This window comes from Leucopleurus acutus (genome assembly GCF_964270905.1).
Source record: "Leucopleurus acutus genome assembly, chromosome: 11".
In the NCBI taxonomy this organism is placed as follows: domain Eukaryota; kingdom Metazoa; phylum Chordata; class Mammalia; order Artiodactyla; family Delphinidae; genus Leucopleurus; species Leucopleurus acutus.
The window spans coordinates 45,128,186-45,144,537 of NC_139152.1; the positions used below are offsets into that span (position 1 = coordinate 45,128,186).

The window sequence follows — 16,352 nt, forward strand, 5'->3', positions numbered from 1 at the left end:
AGGTATTGGGGATACAGTGGTGAATAAGACTGATAAGTTCCTGCCCTGTGGAACTTACATTTTGGTAGGAAAAGACAAACAGTAAACAAAGAAGCAAATAAATGGGCAAGATAATCTCCAGTTGTGATAAATTCTATGAAGGAAACAAAGGAGGGTGCTACGCAAAGGACGGGGGCTACCTTAGGACAAAATGATCAGGGAGGAGCTGACATTTCAGCTTAGGCAAGAAGTGGTGGTCCAGGCCGACAGAGCAGTAAGTCTCATGGCCCTGAGCAGGGAAAAACTTGGCATGCTTGAGGAACAGAGAGGAGGGCAGTGAGACTAGAAGGCAGTGTGTGAAGGGGCGAGTGGAACAAGAGGAGGACAGAGAGGCGGTGGGGGAGGGGGTTGCACCACGAAGTTCTTGGGTTGGAGCCTTGGCTCCTCCACTTGTCACCTGCCTTGGGAAGTCCCAACGTCTCTGAGCTCCCGTTTCTTCATCTGTAGAATGGCTATACCAATAATTCCCTATCTCATAGAATTTGATTTTACTTGTTAATACAATAACTACCATTCCTTGTAGGCCCTCTATATGCCAGGTGTTATACTAGGTACTTTCCGTACATTATTTGACTTAATCCTCACAACTGTGAAAGATAGGTATCATTCTGCCATTTTATAGCTGTACTTTGCCCAAGTCACACAGTGGTAACACAGCTAAGAATGGAACCCAGATATGACTAACCCCAGTTTTGCTTGACTCCAAAGTGGTGTTGTACTATGCTAATGTAAGATATTGTTATTGCTGTTACTGAATCCACAAGGCAAGTTGCCCTCTGCAGCTTGGCCCCTGGGTCAGTGGTCAGCATGATCCACGTGATGGCTCCTCCTTGGTCCCTGGGTCCCATAGCTGAAAGTTGGGGCTCCCTAAACACTGCTAACCTAGCAGGGTGGAAGGAAGGCTCCCGCACTCAGCACAACCCTCCTGGAGCTGAGACGCCCGGCAGATGCTCAGAGCTTTCTTCCCCTACCTTCTCCCCAATCTCTCGTGCCTGGGTCCCGCCCTTCCCCAGTGGAGCGCTGCGGGACGCAGACGAGGCGGGGCCGGGGCTGGGGACCCGGCTAGAGCTGGTTCTGTGTCGCGCGCGCGCCAGGAGCGCTAGAGGTCGTTGCTGCGGGGCGTGGGTGGCTCTGGGAGTGGTAACTGAGCGGGGCTGGGGACCGGGGCTGGAGGCGGAGCAAGATGGGGTAGTGGCCCGGGAGGCGTGCCGCCATCTCAGTGAGAACCGCCGGAGGGCCGGGTCTGCGGGATGCGGGATGCGAAGGGAAATGGGACAGAGCTTAGGCCCGGCAGAGACTACAGAGATTGGGGTTGGAGGGAGAAAAGGTAGGAGCAGGCGAGGGACACACTCCCAGAGACGTGTATAGCCTGGGAAAGAGGGGTGGGGGGCAGGGATGTGAGGGATGGTCAGAGATGAATCAAGACAGGTTGGGGAAGAAATCAGAGAGCTGGAGAAGGATACAGAAACGTTGGAGAGAAAGTCAGGGATGAGTCAGAGAAACAGAGACAGCGGACAGACACTGTCAGGGAGAGACAGAGACACAGAGGAGAGGAACACAGGGAAAGGAAGAGACTTAGGGAGGGACTCAGAGACAAGAAAAGAACAGAAATAGTAGTAGGAGTGGAAAATGAACAGAGTATACAGAAGCAAAGAGACCCAGACAGCTGGCCAGTCCTGCCACATGCTCTTGTCATCTTCCTCCAGAGCTACCCTTGGAAGCAGAGTTCCAGGAGCCAGAAGTACTACTACCAAGCTGTCTTCGTGTCCATCCTTAAGAAAAAAAGAAAGATGGCCAAGGAGAGGGGCCTAATAAGCCCCAGTGATTTTGCCCAGCTGCAAAAATACATGGAATGTGAGTCTTCCTCTCAGTCATTCAGTCCTGGGGACCTTACCCTTAGACAATACCTCCTCCTCTTCATTCCCCCAAGTTCCCCCTCTTTTCCCCAGTGGCCTTGAGACGGGATGCTCCTGAGATATGCCTGGCTGGGAGCAAGAGGCGAGGGAAATAGGAAGATGCCCGTGGTCTTAGCTCTCTACCCACCTTCTCTGAATCTTGACTGCCTGCACCACATCTCAGAGAAGAGAGATAAAGAGGGCAACCACCTTGGAGGACATGAAATGTTTTTCTCTCTGTACTTTTGTGTTTCTTCTTGGAGTTTCTTTTTCATCTCACTGGACTCTTCTTTCCCGTTGGATGTCTGGGTGGGACTGTGGCAGAGGGCAGGGAGAGCTGAACCAAACTCATGCTCTCTTCACTCTCTTCACATCCTAGACTCCACCAGAAAGGTCAGTGATGTCCTAAAGCTCTTTGAGGATGGTGAAATGGCTGAATATCTCCAAGGAGATGTGAGTGGCAGCTGGGAAATCCTCTCCTTCACCAACTCCTCCCACCTTTGTTTTTGCTACTCCATCGGGATGCCCAACTTCCAGGGATTATTCTGGGCCCAACCCTTGCTATCCTCTCTCCCCAGCATCCATTGTTACTGCAACTATTGCTTTAGGACAAAACAAGAGATTCTAGTAACTCAGGACTTAGCCCAATAAACCATACTCCTGCCTTGGGTGCTTCTCAACTCTGCACTTATTGTCACTGTCCCCACCACTCCCAATTCAGTCCCCAACTCCCATCCTGCAGGTCTCCCCAGGGTAATGCTTGCTCTCATTGTAGGCCATTGGGTACGAAGGATTCCAGCAATTCCTGAAAATCTATCTGGAAGTGGATAATGTTCCCAGTCCCCTAAGCCTGGCACTGTTTCAATCCTTCCAGACTAGTTACTGCTTAGACGAGACTGTAAAAGAAGGTATGGTCACGTAGATGGGACTGCGCTGGGCCTCCTGAGGAAAAGTGAAATTAAGTGTGGGTTTTGGGGTGAGAGTGGAATTGAGTCACATGTTGGGGGCAGGGTGGTGGGAGGGAGAGGTAGAGGGTAGCCAGGCTTGCCTAGGAGCCAGAGGGAGGAAAGTTAAAGGGAAGAGTTGGAACAAAGGAAAAGAGAAGAGCCAGACTGGAGGGAGCCCCAACCTCAGATCTGCTGTACTTTCTGTAACCAGATGTGGTGTGTCTCAGTGATGTCTCCTGCTACTTTTCCCTTCTGGAGGGTGGCCGGCCAGAAGACAAGCTAGAGTGTGAGTTACCATTCTGGACTGGGAGAGGGAAGGAAAGGTGAAGGGAGAGAGGGTATTCCCCAGCCTTCCTTCCCTCATTTTTTCAGGATTCCTAAAGGCTGACAGGCCAGAGAAAGGTGGGGCCAGAGAATGGACCCATTTCCTCTGTTTCCCCAGACTCCTTATACCTAACGCCATCCACCATAGTCACCCTAGTTCCCACGTCTTGTATATTTTCATGTGGAGGACCCGAGATGGGATGTGGGAGGTGTGTACTGTCTCGCCTATCAGGTTCACCAAGGGTGGAATCCAGACCTGTTTCCCCTCCCTTTTTGTCTCCCATCTCAGTCCCAGCCCCAAGTCCTGGGCTCTTCATCCAAAAAGTCTCTCCTTATCTCTTTGTTTCCCCTGTATTCTGTTATGAATTCTTTGGGTATCCCTCACAAACTGACCCTGGCCCCCTAAAACACCCCACAGTCACCTTCAAGCTGTACGACACGGACAGAAATGGGATCCTGGACAGCTCAGTGAGTTGGGGGACCTGTATGCTGTGCAAGGGAATATGTGTCCATTTGTCTGTGCCCCCCGTCCCAACTCTTTCAGGATCTTAAGAAGCAGAGGAAGCTAGAGGGAGAAGCTGAGTCCTCTAGGACTAAATCTGGGAGTAGGTCCCAAGCTCTTGACCCCTAAAAGAGGATGCTGGAGACACGACTTGGGGGCTCCGTTGCAAACACAGACACATAGACATTCATTTACTTGGCAGAGACACCTGAGAATGAGAGGGGGTCTGTGGGTGGAACTCAGGAACCCTGATTTCTAGAGGAGGGTTTGGATGGTGGTAGTGAGGCAGGGTATGGCTGTGGCTCTTACCCTCTCGGCCCTCAGGAAGTGGACAAAATCATCATACAGATGATGCGAGTGGCTGAATACCTGGATTGGGAGGTGTCTGAGCTGAGGCCGGTAAGGCAATTCTTCCTGCACGTCCCTTGTTGTACCTGTTCCCTAGTGAGACCTTTATCTACCTCCCCCCATCTCTGACAGGCAGCCTGGTGCCCTTGGCTAGGATGGCTAGGCTGGCTGTCCTAGGGGACAGTGGAGAAGTGTCAGATCTGAGGGGTTACTCACACCAGAAGTCCACCTCCCCACATTCTCTGCTCAGATTCTTCAGGAGATGATGAAAGAGATTGACTATGATGGCAGTGGCTCTGTCTCCCTAGCTGAGTGGCTCCGGGCTGGTGCCACCACCGTGCCACTGCTAGTGCTACTGGGTCTGGAGATGGTGAGTAGGAGAGACTTGTGAGGATGGGCAAAACAGTTGCCTTGGGTTGTACTTGCCAGAGGTTGGCACTCTAAGGGCTTAGACATTCCCGATCATCTGCTGTGCCCTCCCAGACCCTGAAGGACAATGGGCAGCACATGTGGAGACCCAAGAGGTTCCCCCGACCAGTCTACTGCAACCTGTGCGAGTCGAGCATTGGTCTTGGCAAACAGGGGCTGAGCTGTAACCGTGAGTGTAACCTGGGAGTATGGGAAGAGGGGGGCAGCCCAGCTATCTGTGGGGACACAGCACTGAACTTAGAGAGACCTGACTTTGAATCCTGGGCTCTGCCAGTGACTGGTTATGTGACCTTGGGAAAGCCACGTAACTTCTTTAAGTCTTAGTTTCTTCAACTGAGAATGAGGTAATTGTGAGCTTTAAGTAAGTTGATGCAAGAAAAGTGTTTCATGTAGTGCATGTACATACTATTAAGTCTGCAATAAAAATTAGCTATTATTATTGTTGTTGTTGTTATTGTTGCTGTTGTATCTGGGCCTCCTTTACATCATCCAGCTCAGTTCCTGACACATGAATGGAGTGGGGTTGGGCATGCAGTAGCAATTGCTCTTTTAGGGGGAAGAGTGAGCAAAAGGCACAGGTCTTGGAGGTGAGCCCCCAGCCCAAACTTGAGTTCTGTACTACACCCTCACAGCAAGGGGTTATATGCCATGTTTCAGTGAGTGATGCTGTCTCACCCCCAGGTAAGGAAGAAATAGGGGGAGGGGCTGCAGCTAAGCCTCTGACCTTCTTCACTCTTGCCCAGTCTGTAAATACGTCGTTCACGACCAGTGTGCCATGAAGGCCCAGCCCTGCGAAGTCAGCACCTATGCCAAGTCTCGGAAGGACATTGGTGTGAGTGACCCCACGCCCACCGGATCACCACCCCCGTCCTGGCCCTGGTCCTGGCTCTTGGCCCATTGCTGCCCTCAGGCCTTCACCTAGTCCCTGCTCAGACCCTCTCAGACAAGAGTTTGCCTTTCTCCCCAAGGTCCAATCACATGTGTGGGTGCGAGGAGGCTGTGAATCTGGACGGTGCGACCGCTGTCAGAAAAAGATCCGGATCTACCACAGTCTGGTTGGGCTGCATTGTGTGTGGTGCCACCTAGAGGTCAGTCCGGGAGCTATCCCTCCAGCCTTGCTTTGGGCCCCTCCCTAAGCTGCCCTCTCCGGCGGCCCCCTCGGGCACAGGGCACATCTCCCTTACAGCCTTGGTTGCCCTACTCCCAAGGGCTCTCTTTCGGTAGCAGACCCCAAGCTGAGACGTGACGGGGTTCCCTCCACAATCTCTCCGTGCCTGCCTTGTCTTTCAGATCCATGACGACTGCCTGCCAGCCATGGGCCATGAGTGTGACTGTGGGCTGCTCCGCGATCACATCCTGCGTCCATCTTCCATCTATCCCAGCGTCCTTGTGAGATCCCAGGACAGCGGCTGGGAGGGGACAGGAATGCTTCCCCCATTCACACACGCACACAATGCCATTTAGAGCAGAGAGCCTATATTTTTAGGATTCAAGTCAGACTCTCATCTGTTTATGGATTCACACAATCCAGTTTTCCTTCCTTCTGCCTCCTTCCCTTCCTAGGCCTCTGGACAGGAGCGTAAAATTAGCAAAACAAACCAGAAGACCGTGGATGATTTAAATTTGAGCACCTCTGAGGCACTGCGGGTACAGGGCTGAGAGACTTGGGCTTCGTGGTGGGGACCTCATGGGAGGGAATGAAGTGGGGAACCTGGGGACTGGTTCCTGCTCCCTGGGGGAGGGGAAAGCCACCTGGGGGGAATGCCAGCCCTCTGCTCCTGTCTCCGGGACCCATCTTAACTCTGACAAAATCCTGCTTTCCTTATCTGTGTTTTCTTCCCTCAATGCAGATTGACCCTGTTTCTAACACCCACCCACTTCTGGTCTTTGTCAACCCCAAGAGTGGTGGGAAGCAAGGGGAGAGGTGAGAAGAGCTCTACTAGGTCTTGTAAAATAGAGAGGGAAGATGGACAGAGGTTGGGTATCTGTGTGTATGCAGGGGACATACCTTGAGGACATCAAGAGAGTGGAGTACAGGGACCTCCCTGGCGGTCCAATGGTTAGGACTCCATGCTTCCACTGCAGGGGGCGGGGGTTCCATCCCTGGTGGGGAAACTAAGATCCTGCATGCTGCGCGGCACGGCCAAAAAAAAAAAAAGAGAGAGAGAGAGAGTGGAGTACAGAATATCCATGCCGTGCCCTGCCATGAGCTTTCCTTTTTCCCCACACAGGGTGCTTTGGAAATTCCAGTATCTACTAAACCCTCGACAGGTGTTCAACCTCCTAAAGGATGGTCCCGAGCCAGGGTGAGTATAGGTTAGGGGCTGTATCGCAGGGTTTGTGTGTGTCTGCCTATCTGTGTATGTTGGAAAAGAGCAGGAAAGAGTGCCTGTTGGGAGGGGAGGGCCAGGGGAGGCCCAAGAAACCAGACTTCAGAATGCTGCTTTTGCTGGGTATCCCTACCTCTGAATTCTCCAGCTCATCTCTGTTCTGCTCTCAAAGAATGGAGATACCCATCTCTCCCTCACCACTAAGGAGTGGCTATAAGATTTCCCCATTGTACTTTTTCTCTACCCTTAATAGAAACAAGTCGTTTGACAAAGGGGAAGGGTGTTATAAGGAACGAGAGACAAGAAGTACTTACTCTGCCTGTCCAAGAGTTGGGTAGCCTCAGTCCAGTTATCCTTCCTCATCTTCTCTCTCACCTTTTGTCTCAGGCTCAGATTCTTCAGAGATGTTCCTGATTACCGGATTTTGGTGTGTGGAGGAGATGGCACAGTAGGCTGGATTCTAGAGACCATTGGTCAGTGCAGGGAGCGGCTCCGGGCTGGGCCCAGGGGCAGTGGCCTTCCAGAGCTAACTTCCTTCATCCATCTCCTTACCTGCCTCCACAGACAAAGCCAACTTGCCTTTTGTGCCTCCTGTTGCTGTGTTGCCCCTGGGCACTGGAAATGATCTGGCTCGATGCCTAAGATGGGGAGGAGGTAAGTGGTTAGAAATTGTTTTCCTGGGGAATGGGGGAGTTGGGTAGGTAGGGAAAGGCACCAGAGAAGGCATTTAGGCATCTGGTGAAGAAAAAGCCTTGGTGGAAAAGAGAGGCACAGATGGGCGGGGGGGGAGTCCCAAAGTGGATTGTCCCAAAGGAAGAGAGCTCTGGAAGAAGCAAAGACCTGAAGGGTCAAGGATGATAGTCTGAACCTAGAAGGGTCAAGGGTGACAGTCCTCTTCCCTATAAACCTAAAAATATCCTTCTGTTTCTCCCAAGTCTTAGGGCTCAGAATCAAAGAATATGGGGGTAGAGAGGACAATGTGGGAATAAGGAAGGTTATATAAGAGCTAAGCCAGATGCTGAGTGATGGAGCTAGCAGGGAGCTTGGCCATGATTCATTCATTTATCCAACCAATTACAGCTGACCCTTGAACAGCATGGTCTTGAACTGCGCCGGTCCACTTATTGAGGATATTTTTCAGTAGTAAATACTACAGGACTACACAGTCCATGGTTGGTTGAATCTGCAGATGTGGAGAAACAGTGGATACGGAGGGCCAACTATAAGTTATACACAGATTAACCCCCATGTTATTCAAGGGTCAGCTGTAATCAGGGGTCATTCATTCATTCATAATTTTTCCCATGTCTTTTGAAACAGTCTCCTAGCTGCTCTCCCATTTCTAGTCTCTTTTTCCCTTCAAAGAGAAAGTTTGAGAGACGTAATTGGTAGATAAAGAGGTCAGTGTGGGGCAGATTGAAATTGTCCTGGAATTGAGGAAGTTGTCTTGGAATTGAGGCTCTTGGATTCAGAGTCCAGCTCTGAGATCTTACAGGAGATTATGGAATAGGAGGCTGCTAAGGAGAGCAGAAAGTATTCTATGTGGAAGAAGTTGCGTAAGGCCAGAGGAGTCACCAAACAACATGGTGGTGCATTTTGGAAAGCGAGTTGTTCATTGTGACTGGGACATAGGGTGCACAGTGGGCAATGAGAAGAGGGAGGACTGAATTGAGCAGGGTCCAGAAAATGCAGGGTCATGAATGCTGTAGTGAGGAGTTTTTAACTTCATCCTGCCAGAGTTTGAAAACTGACAGCCCACAGAAATGATGTGTAGTGTTTTTTATTGTTTGTCTTGCAGTGTTTTGAATTTTTTTGACCTTGGTTATTTCTAAGAAGTGGGTCATGTATCCTTCAATTCACCACAATCCTCTTACCTCCCTTCCAGTCACTCACTTTACGTTTCTAGCCTCTGAGGCATTTGAATGTGCAATCCCTGAACCATGGGGAGCTCTGGAACTCATGAAAGATGTAACTAAAAGAAAAAATTGTGTGTGTGTGTGTGTGTGTGTGTGTGTGTGTGTATGCATATATAATACTTTATATATATAAATTATAGTTTGTATATTATAAAAATTACTTTTTATATAAAATATTATTCCAGAAAGGAGAAATATCTCTGCATAATATAATTTAAATCTTGTATGTAAACATATGACCATTTGTGGGGGAGGCATGCTTAAATCCTCAACATCTTTTGTTTTCATTAACAGTATTAGACACTTTGAAATCATGAACTTTGAGTCTTCACTTTTTTTTTTTTTTTTTTTTTTTGCGGTACACGGGCCTCTCACTGTTGTGGCCTCTCCCGTTGCGGAGCACAGGCTCCGGACACGCAGGCTCAGCAGCCATGGCTCACGGCCCCAGCCGCTCCGCGGCATGTGGGATCCTCCCGAACCGGGTCACGAACCCACGTCTCCTGCATCGGAAGGTGGACCTCCAACGACTGCGCCACCAGGGAAGCCCTGAGTCTTCACTTTGTGTTTTGCAAATGAGACTCTCATAGCAGTTTCTGCTAATTCCATCTGAATCATGAAAATAATGATATAAATACAGCACTAATGAAAACTTGTGTTGATATTGAAAAAAATCCTAAGATTCAAAGGGGGATTGATGGAAGGAATACTGCTATGGGAGCTCTGTGGAGGATGGATTGGAGGAAGAAGGCAGGACCTCAATTGCAATTGTCTAGTCAAGAGATGATGAGCACAAAAGCAAAGGCAGCACCAGTGGAGTCATGGGGTAGAAGCCACAATACTTGGTAACTAATGAATTGTGGAGGAAGAGGTAAAGACAAGTCTAAGACATTTTCTAGGTTTGTGGACTGAGCAGATGGGGATACCATTTATTAAAATAGGGAACATAGGGCTTCCCTGGTGGCGCAGTGGTTGAGAATCTGCCTGCCAATGCAGGGGACACGGGTTCGAGCCCTGGTCCGGGAAGATCCCACATGCTGCAGAGCAACTAAGCCCGTTCACCACAACTACAGAGCCTGCACTCTAGAGCCCGTGAGACACAACTACTGAGCCCACGTGTCACAACTACTGAAGCCTGCGGGCCTAGAGCCCATGCTCCGCAACAAGAGAAGCCACCGCAATGAGAAGCTGACGCACTGCAACAAGAGTAGCTCTCGCTTGCCACAACTAGAGAAAGCCAGCGCGCAGCAAAGAAGACCCAACTCAGCCAAAAATAAATTAAATAAATAAATTTTTTTAAAAAATAGGGAATATAGGAGGAGGACCAGTTTAAGGAAGAAAGATAGATTTGGTTTTGGATGTACTGAGTTAAGGTATTAGTGGAGCACCTAGGTGGAGATGTGTGGTGGGTAGTCAGAAATTGATGTTAGGAATTTAGGAGAGAAGTCAGGGATGAAGATATGTGTTTGAGAGTCAACTTCTAGGAGGTAATTGACATCCTCAGAGTAGATGAGTTACCCAGGGAAAGAGGTAAGAAGAGAAAGTGGATAAGGACAGCCAGATCCTGGTAAACACCCTATTTAAGGGTTGAACAGAAGAAGATGAATTATTAAAGGAGTCTGTATTAGTGTCCTCTTGCTGCTGTAACAAATCACCATGGTGCCTTAAAACAACACGAATGTATTATCTTAACAGTTCTTGAGGGCACAAATCCAAAATCATTTCCACTGTGCTAAAATCAAGATGTTGGCAGGGCTGTATTTTTTCTAGAGGCTCTAGGGGAGAATCCCTTGCCTTGTCTTTTCCAGTTACTGCAGGCTGCCTGTATTCCTTGGCTTATATCCCCCGCTTCCAACCAGCAATGTTATCCTTCCAAGCTCTGCTGCCATTGTCAAATCTCCTTCCATGACTCTTCTTTCTTGTAGCCTTCTTTCACTTATTAGGAGCCCTGTGATTACATAGGGCCCAGCCAGATAATCCAGGATAATCTCATCTTAAAATCCTTAATCACATCTGCAAAGTCTCTTTTGCCATTTAAGGCAACATATGCACAGATTCTGGAGATTTGGTTGTGCACACCTCTGAAAGGCCATTGTTTTGCTTACCACAGAGACTAAGAAAAAACAGAACAGGTCCTCTGTAACTTTAGTGGTATTTTAGAGGCTGAGTGAGCAGTTTCATGTGTTAAAATGAGAGCTAAAGATATACTATTGGTTTTGGCAGGAATCACTGGCAATCTTTGCCAAAAGAGTTTCGGCAGGGTGGTATGGAGAAAGGCAAATTATAGTGGGTTGAACCATTGATGGAATGTGAGGAAGTGAAGACTTTTTTCTTTTCTTTTCTTTTTTTTACTGCACCACGCGGAATGTGGGATTTTAGTTCCCCAGCCAGGAATTGAATCCGTGCCCCCTGCAGTGGAAGCGTGGAGTCTTAACCACTGGACCTCCAGGGAATTCCCTAACTAGTCCCGTATTGATAGACATTTGGGTAGCATTCAGTTTTTTATTACACACCATACTGCAGTCTATCCCTGCACACAGATGTGAGAATTTCTCTAGAAGAGATTTCTAGGAGTGGAATTGCTGGCTCAAAGTATAAATATTTTACTAGTTATTTTATTTTTTAAAAATTACACAAGTAATGCATCAGTACATTTTCACCGTGGAAGGTTTTAAAAAGTAAAATGTATGAGTCTTCACATACAGGTTTCCTCTTCCCTACCCCCTCACCAAATTCCACGTTCCTCCCCAGAGATAACTGTTTCCTATTTGCACTCATTTTCCTGTTTTCACACACACACATAACTTTTAAACAAACATAAATGGGATCATACTACACACATTGTCCTGGGACTTCTTTTTTCATTGAATATGTCTTGGAGAACTCTCCATGATACTACATAGAGATTTCATTCTGATTTCAATAGCTGCACATTATTTCATAGCATGGATTTGGCATAATTTATATAACCTTCCCCTCCTGGTGGACATTTAGATTGTTTCCAGTTTTTTCCTGTTTTACAGAGTACCTCAGCAAAAATTCTTATACATCCATCTCTGTGGATTTTTGTTTCTGTAGGAGAAATTCCTAAAAGTGGAATTGCTGTGTCAGAGAATATGTTTTGATAAAATTTGATAACGTTTTGGTAAAAGTTGCCAAATTGTCTTCCAAAAATGAAATACCAATTTATGCTCCAACTAACAGCAAATGAGAGTGCCAGTTTATTAATAATCCCATTAGCGTTTGGTTTTCTCAGTGTCTTCATAGTCTGTCAATCTGATAGGCACAAAAAGTTAACTAATTTACAATTTTAATTTACAATTCTTTTAACTATTAGTAATATTGAGCATCTTTAATATGAATATTGGCCATTTGTATTTCTTCTGTGATTGGCTTGAGTTATTTGCCATTTTTCTACTGACTTTTAAAAAAATATTTATTTATTTATTTGGCTGCCTCCGGTCTTCATTGCGGCACGTGGGATCTTTCCTCTCAGCGCTCGTTGCAGCGTTCGGGCTTCTCTCTAGTTGTAGCCTGCGGGTTTTCTCTCTCTTGCTGTGGTGCATGGGTTCCAGACCACGTGGACTCTGTAGTTGAGGCGCACGAGAGCTCAGTAGCTGTGCGCGGGCTTAGTTGCCCCGTGGCATGTGGGATCTTAGTTCCCAGACCAGAGGTTGAACCCATGTCCCCTGCATTGGAAGGCAGATTCTTTACCACTGGACCACGAGGGAAGTCCCTAATTTTTTTTTAATGGTATTATTATTTTTTTATTAAATTTATTTATTTTTGGCTGCATTGGGTCTTTGTTGCTGCACGCGGGCTTTCTCTAGTTGTGGCAAGCAGGGGCCACTCTTCATTGCGGTGCGCGGGCTTCTCATTGCGGGCTTCTCTTGTTGCAGAGCACAGGCTCTAGGCGCATGGACTTCAGTAGTTGTGGCACGTGGGCTCAGTAGTTGTGGCTCACGGGCTCTACAGTGCAGGCTCAGTAGTTGTGGTGCACGGGCTTAGTTGCTCTGCGGCATGTGGGATCTTCCCGGACCAGGACTCGAACCCGTGCCCCCTGCATTGGCAGGCAAATTCTTAACCACTGCGCCACCAGGGAAGTCCCCTGACTTTTTAAATATAGTGATTTGTAAGCACTTTTTGAATGTTGGAGAAGTTAGTCTGTTATGTGTGCTGCAGATATTTTTTCCCAGTTTGTCTTTTATTTAGGTGTGTGTTTATTTAACTGTACAGAAGTTGTTTGTTTGCTTGTTTAGGTCTTTTTATTTATTTATTTGTCAGAACTATTTCAGTTTATTTTGTGGCAATTTTGAAAATTCCAAATATATTTGCTTTACTTCTGTTTGATTTCAGAAGTTTTTAATTTTCACATAATTGTATTTCTCAGTCTTTTCTTGCTTGGCTCTGAGTTTTGTACTATGCTTTAGAAAGGCTTTTTCCACTCAAAGATTATGAAACATCCACTCATGTTTTCTGCTAGTACAAATTCTGCTTACATTTAAATTCTTTGACCCATCTTGAATTTATTTTAGTGTAAGGGGTGACTTCTACATCCAGTACCATTTACTGAATAATCTATCTTTCCCCATTTATTTAAAATGTCATGATATACTAAATTCCCGTATATACTTGAGTCTATTTCTGGGCACTCTGTTCTTTACTATTGAACTTTTTATTCCAGTCACTGTGCCAGTTATTACCCTGTTTTGATACTCTTGCTCTATACTGTGTTCTATCTGGTAGAATGGGGAGAGGAAGCGTCAGAGAAAGAGAGAGATTATTCTCATTCATTACTTATCTTTTTCAGCACTTTTCATTTTCCTGGCTATTTTCTTTACTCTTCCAAATGAACTTTGGCATTATTGTTAGATGCGCACACACATTGGGAACTTTCACCCTCCATGACAGTGACAGTGTGGAGAAAAGGGTCAGTAAGAGTCTGACCTTAAGATTGGTCCATGGGAGCCATGACTGAACACCCTGCCCTTTCACTGCTTAGGGCTTGGAGGATCTGCAGAACCAGGGCAGAGGATCCCTGGGAATCTGTGGATCTGGGAGCTGAGAGGAGGTCCATTTGGGACCCAGGGTTCAGTGCTAACCTGTCTTCATACCATCCTTAGGGTATGAGGGACAGAATCTGGGGAAGATCCTCAAGGATTTAGAGACGAGTAAGGTGGTACACATGGATCGATGGTCTGTGGAGGTGATACCCCAACAAACTGAAGAAAAGAGTGACCCAGTCCCCTTTCAAATCATCAATAACTACTTCTCCATTGGTGTGGTCAGTGGAGTGGGGCATGGGGGGGACGGGAGGAAGTGGGGGTTAAGCAGGCAGAGGCTGGAGGAGGGCAGAAAAGGAAGGTAGAGGGTAAAGGAGCTGTGACACAGGGAAATCAGAAGTGGGCACAGTGGTGTAAGTTGCAAGAAAAGAATGTGGGACGAAAAAAAAAAAATCAGAATGTGGGACGTATCGCTCCCAAACTGGAGAGTTAAAGAGAGAGAGGGTTCTGTGCTGAGGAATGAGGCAGCCTCTGATCTCATATGCCCTGGACTCCCCAGGATGCCTCTATTGCTCACCGATTTCACATCATGCGGGAGAAATATCCTGAGAAGTTCAACAGCAGGTGAGGGAGAGGGGGCGGGTGTGGGCATACACAGTAGCAGGGACCACGTGGTGGCCAAGTCTGACTCAGTGCTTAGACGGGCAGTGACACCTCTAGGAAGCCCCTCAACCAAGCTTCCCTGTTCCCCACGGGACTGCAGTTGGGAGGTTGATGCCCTTCCCTGTCACTTAGCCCACCTGTGCCAGCACTGTGTAATTTGTCCCCTCCCTCCTGGGCCTGGTGTTGGGGCCGACACAGAATGAAGAACAAGCTATGGTACTTCGAATTTGCCACTTCTGAATCCATCTTCTCAACGTGCAAAAAGCTGGAGGAGTCTTTGACAGTTGAGGTGGGTGTGATGAGAGCCAACCCCACATCCTTTTTAGCCCCTTATATCTTACTTTCTCCCTCCACAGGAGCCCTCAGGAACTTCTCATATTCTTGAACCTATACTTTGACCTCCCTGCTCTCTAATCCCGATTTCCCAAGTTTGTAAGATACACCAGTCCCTACTTCCCTCCACCTCTTGCAAACCTCCAAATCCTAGTCATCCCAGTGTGTTATCTGGTGGAGGGAGCGGTCACGTCCATCATGATGCCGTGAGGCAAGGATCTGTGCTCTCCTCCTCTCAGATCTGTGGGAAACCACTGGATCTGAGCAACCTGTCCCTAGAAGGCATTGCAGTGCTAAACATCCCGAGCACGCATGGGGGCTCCAATCTCTGGGGTGACACCAAGAGACCGCACAGCGATATCCATGGGATCAACCAGGCCTTAGGTGCTACAGCCAAAGTGATCACCGACCCTGATATCCTGAAAACCTGTGTACCAGGTAAGAGGAGCAGCCTTGGGAGCTGAGGTGGGGGGGACTAAGGAGAAGGTGTGACTCTCTTCAGAGGAACCCTGCTTCTACAAAACCTGTCTCCCTACCTCCCACCCCCCCAGACCTAAGCGACAAGCGGCTGGAAGTAGTAGGGCTGGAGGGTGCAATTGAGATGGGCCAGATCTATACCAAGCTCAAGAATGCTGGACATCGGCTAGCCAAGTGCTCTGAGATCACCTTCCAGTAAGGAAAACTCAAGCTGGGGGCTCTGAGGGAAGGAGTGGGACCAGGAAAGCAGAAGGGTATGGGAATGGTGGGGAGGAACTGTACCAGACCTTCCTCAGTAACAAAGGGTCTCAAGGCCAACCTAAGAACAGAGTTTTGGTACTTGGTTGATAAAGAAATTGCCACCAATCTGCCTTGACCTCACACAGCACCACAAAAACCCTCCCCATGCAAATTGATGGAGAACCCTGGATGCAGACACCCTGTACAGTGAGTATTGCCTATGCCTGCCAAAAACTGAACCCCCAGGCTCCGTGGATCCTAAATTTCCATTCCACAGCTTCTTTACTTCCTGCTGAGGCCTCAAGTTCCCCTGTGCACCCTTCCTCCCAAATCCTGATTTCTCAGCCCCTGGCCTTCCTACCATGGCCTCTTTAGGACCCTGGCAACCCACCCTGAACCCTACAGATTTTCCCCTAAATCTCTGCTGCTCCAGCCCCAAGGCACTAGGTCTTATCTCTGAATGCGCCTCCTTCCTTTCCAGATCAAGATTACCCACAGGAACCAGATGCCCATGCTCGTGGGCCCACCCCCCCGCTCCTCCAATTTCTTTGGCTTCTTATGCTGAGGGGGGACATCTCAGCCTCCAAGCCAGCCTTGAGCCCACCTCCTTGTGCCTGGACTCTACTCCCTAGGCTCTGTACATTGCTGCCAAACACTCCTGCCAGCTCAGGGGAGTGTTCCTTCACCCTCACAGTATTTATTATCCTGCACCATCTCCACTATTCCCCATGCACATGTGCACACACACACATACGTCACAAACAATACATTGAAAGTGCCTCATCTGAATAAAATGACTTTTTTTCCCACTGGGATATCTGTTAAGTAAGTGGTACACCTCCTTCCTTTATACCTCCACTCCTTTATTGACATAGATTCTCCCAGAAGTAAGGAAATAACAGCTCCAGG

General features: G+C 48.1%; 1 protein-coding gene across 4 annotated transcripts; it reads left to right on the forward strand.

Moving 5' to 3' along the window:
* Window positions 1–1,759: 1,759 nt before the first annotated feature.
* DGKA (diacylglycerol kinase alpha) lies at window positions 1,760–16,122 on the forward strand. Of its 4 annotated transcripts, none has more exons than XM_082850258.1 (23): window positions 1,760–1,893; window positions 2,314–2,387; window positions 2,710–2,842; window positions 3,093–3,167; window positions 3,624–3,673; window positions 4,032–4,106; window positions 4,306–4,425; window positions 4,539–4,653; window positions 5,228–5,316; window positions 5,453–5,572; window positions 5,775–5,873; window positions 6,048–6,131; window positions 6,335–6,408; window positions 6,716–6,790; window positions 7,202–7,287; window positions 7,379–7,468; window positions 13,851–14,011; window positions 14,290–14,354; window positions 14,592–14,682; window positions 14,966–15,164; window positions 15,278–15,398; window positions 15,590–15,650; window positions 15,925–16,122. In XM_082850258.1, the coding sequence occupies exons 1-23, from the start codon at window positions 1,830–1,832 to the stop codon at window positions 16,006–16,008; spliced, it is 2,205 nt and encodes a 734-aa protein (XP_082706384.1). In that variant the 5' UTR covers window positions 1,760–1,829; the 3' UTR covers window positions 16,009–16,122. The 4 variants fall into 4 exon arrangements, with proteins under 4 accessions (XP_082706384.1, XP_082706385.1, XP_082706386.1 ...); XM_082850259.1 differs by having other exon boundaries at window positions 1,785–1,893; window positions 4,056–4,106; XM_082850260.1 differs by lacking the exon at window positions 6,716–6,790 and having other exon boundaries at window positions 1,785–1,893.
* The last annotated feature ends 230 nt before the right edge of the window (window positions 16,123–16,352 follow it).

Coding starts and splice junctions, on each gene's coding strand:
- DGKA (XM_082850258.1), top strand. CDS start 1,830: ATGGCCAAGGAGAGGGGCCTAATAAGCCCCAGTGATTTTGCCCAGCTG. Junction 14,683..14,965: donor AGGAGTCTTTGACAGTTGAG/GTGGGTGTGATG, acceptor TCCTCCTCTCAG/ATCTGTGGGAAACCACTGGA. Junction 15,165..15,277: donor CCTGAAAACCTGTGTACCAG/GTAAGAGGAGCA, acceptor CCACCCCCCCAG/ACCTAAGCGACAAGCGGCTG.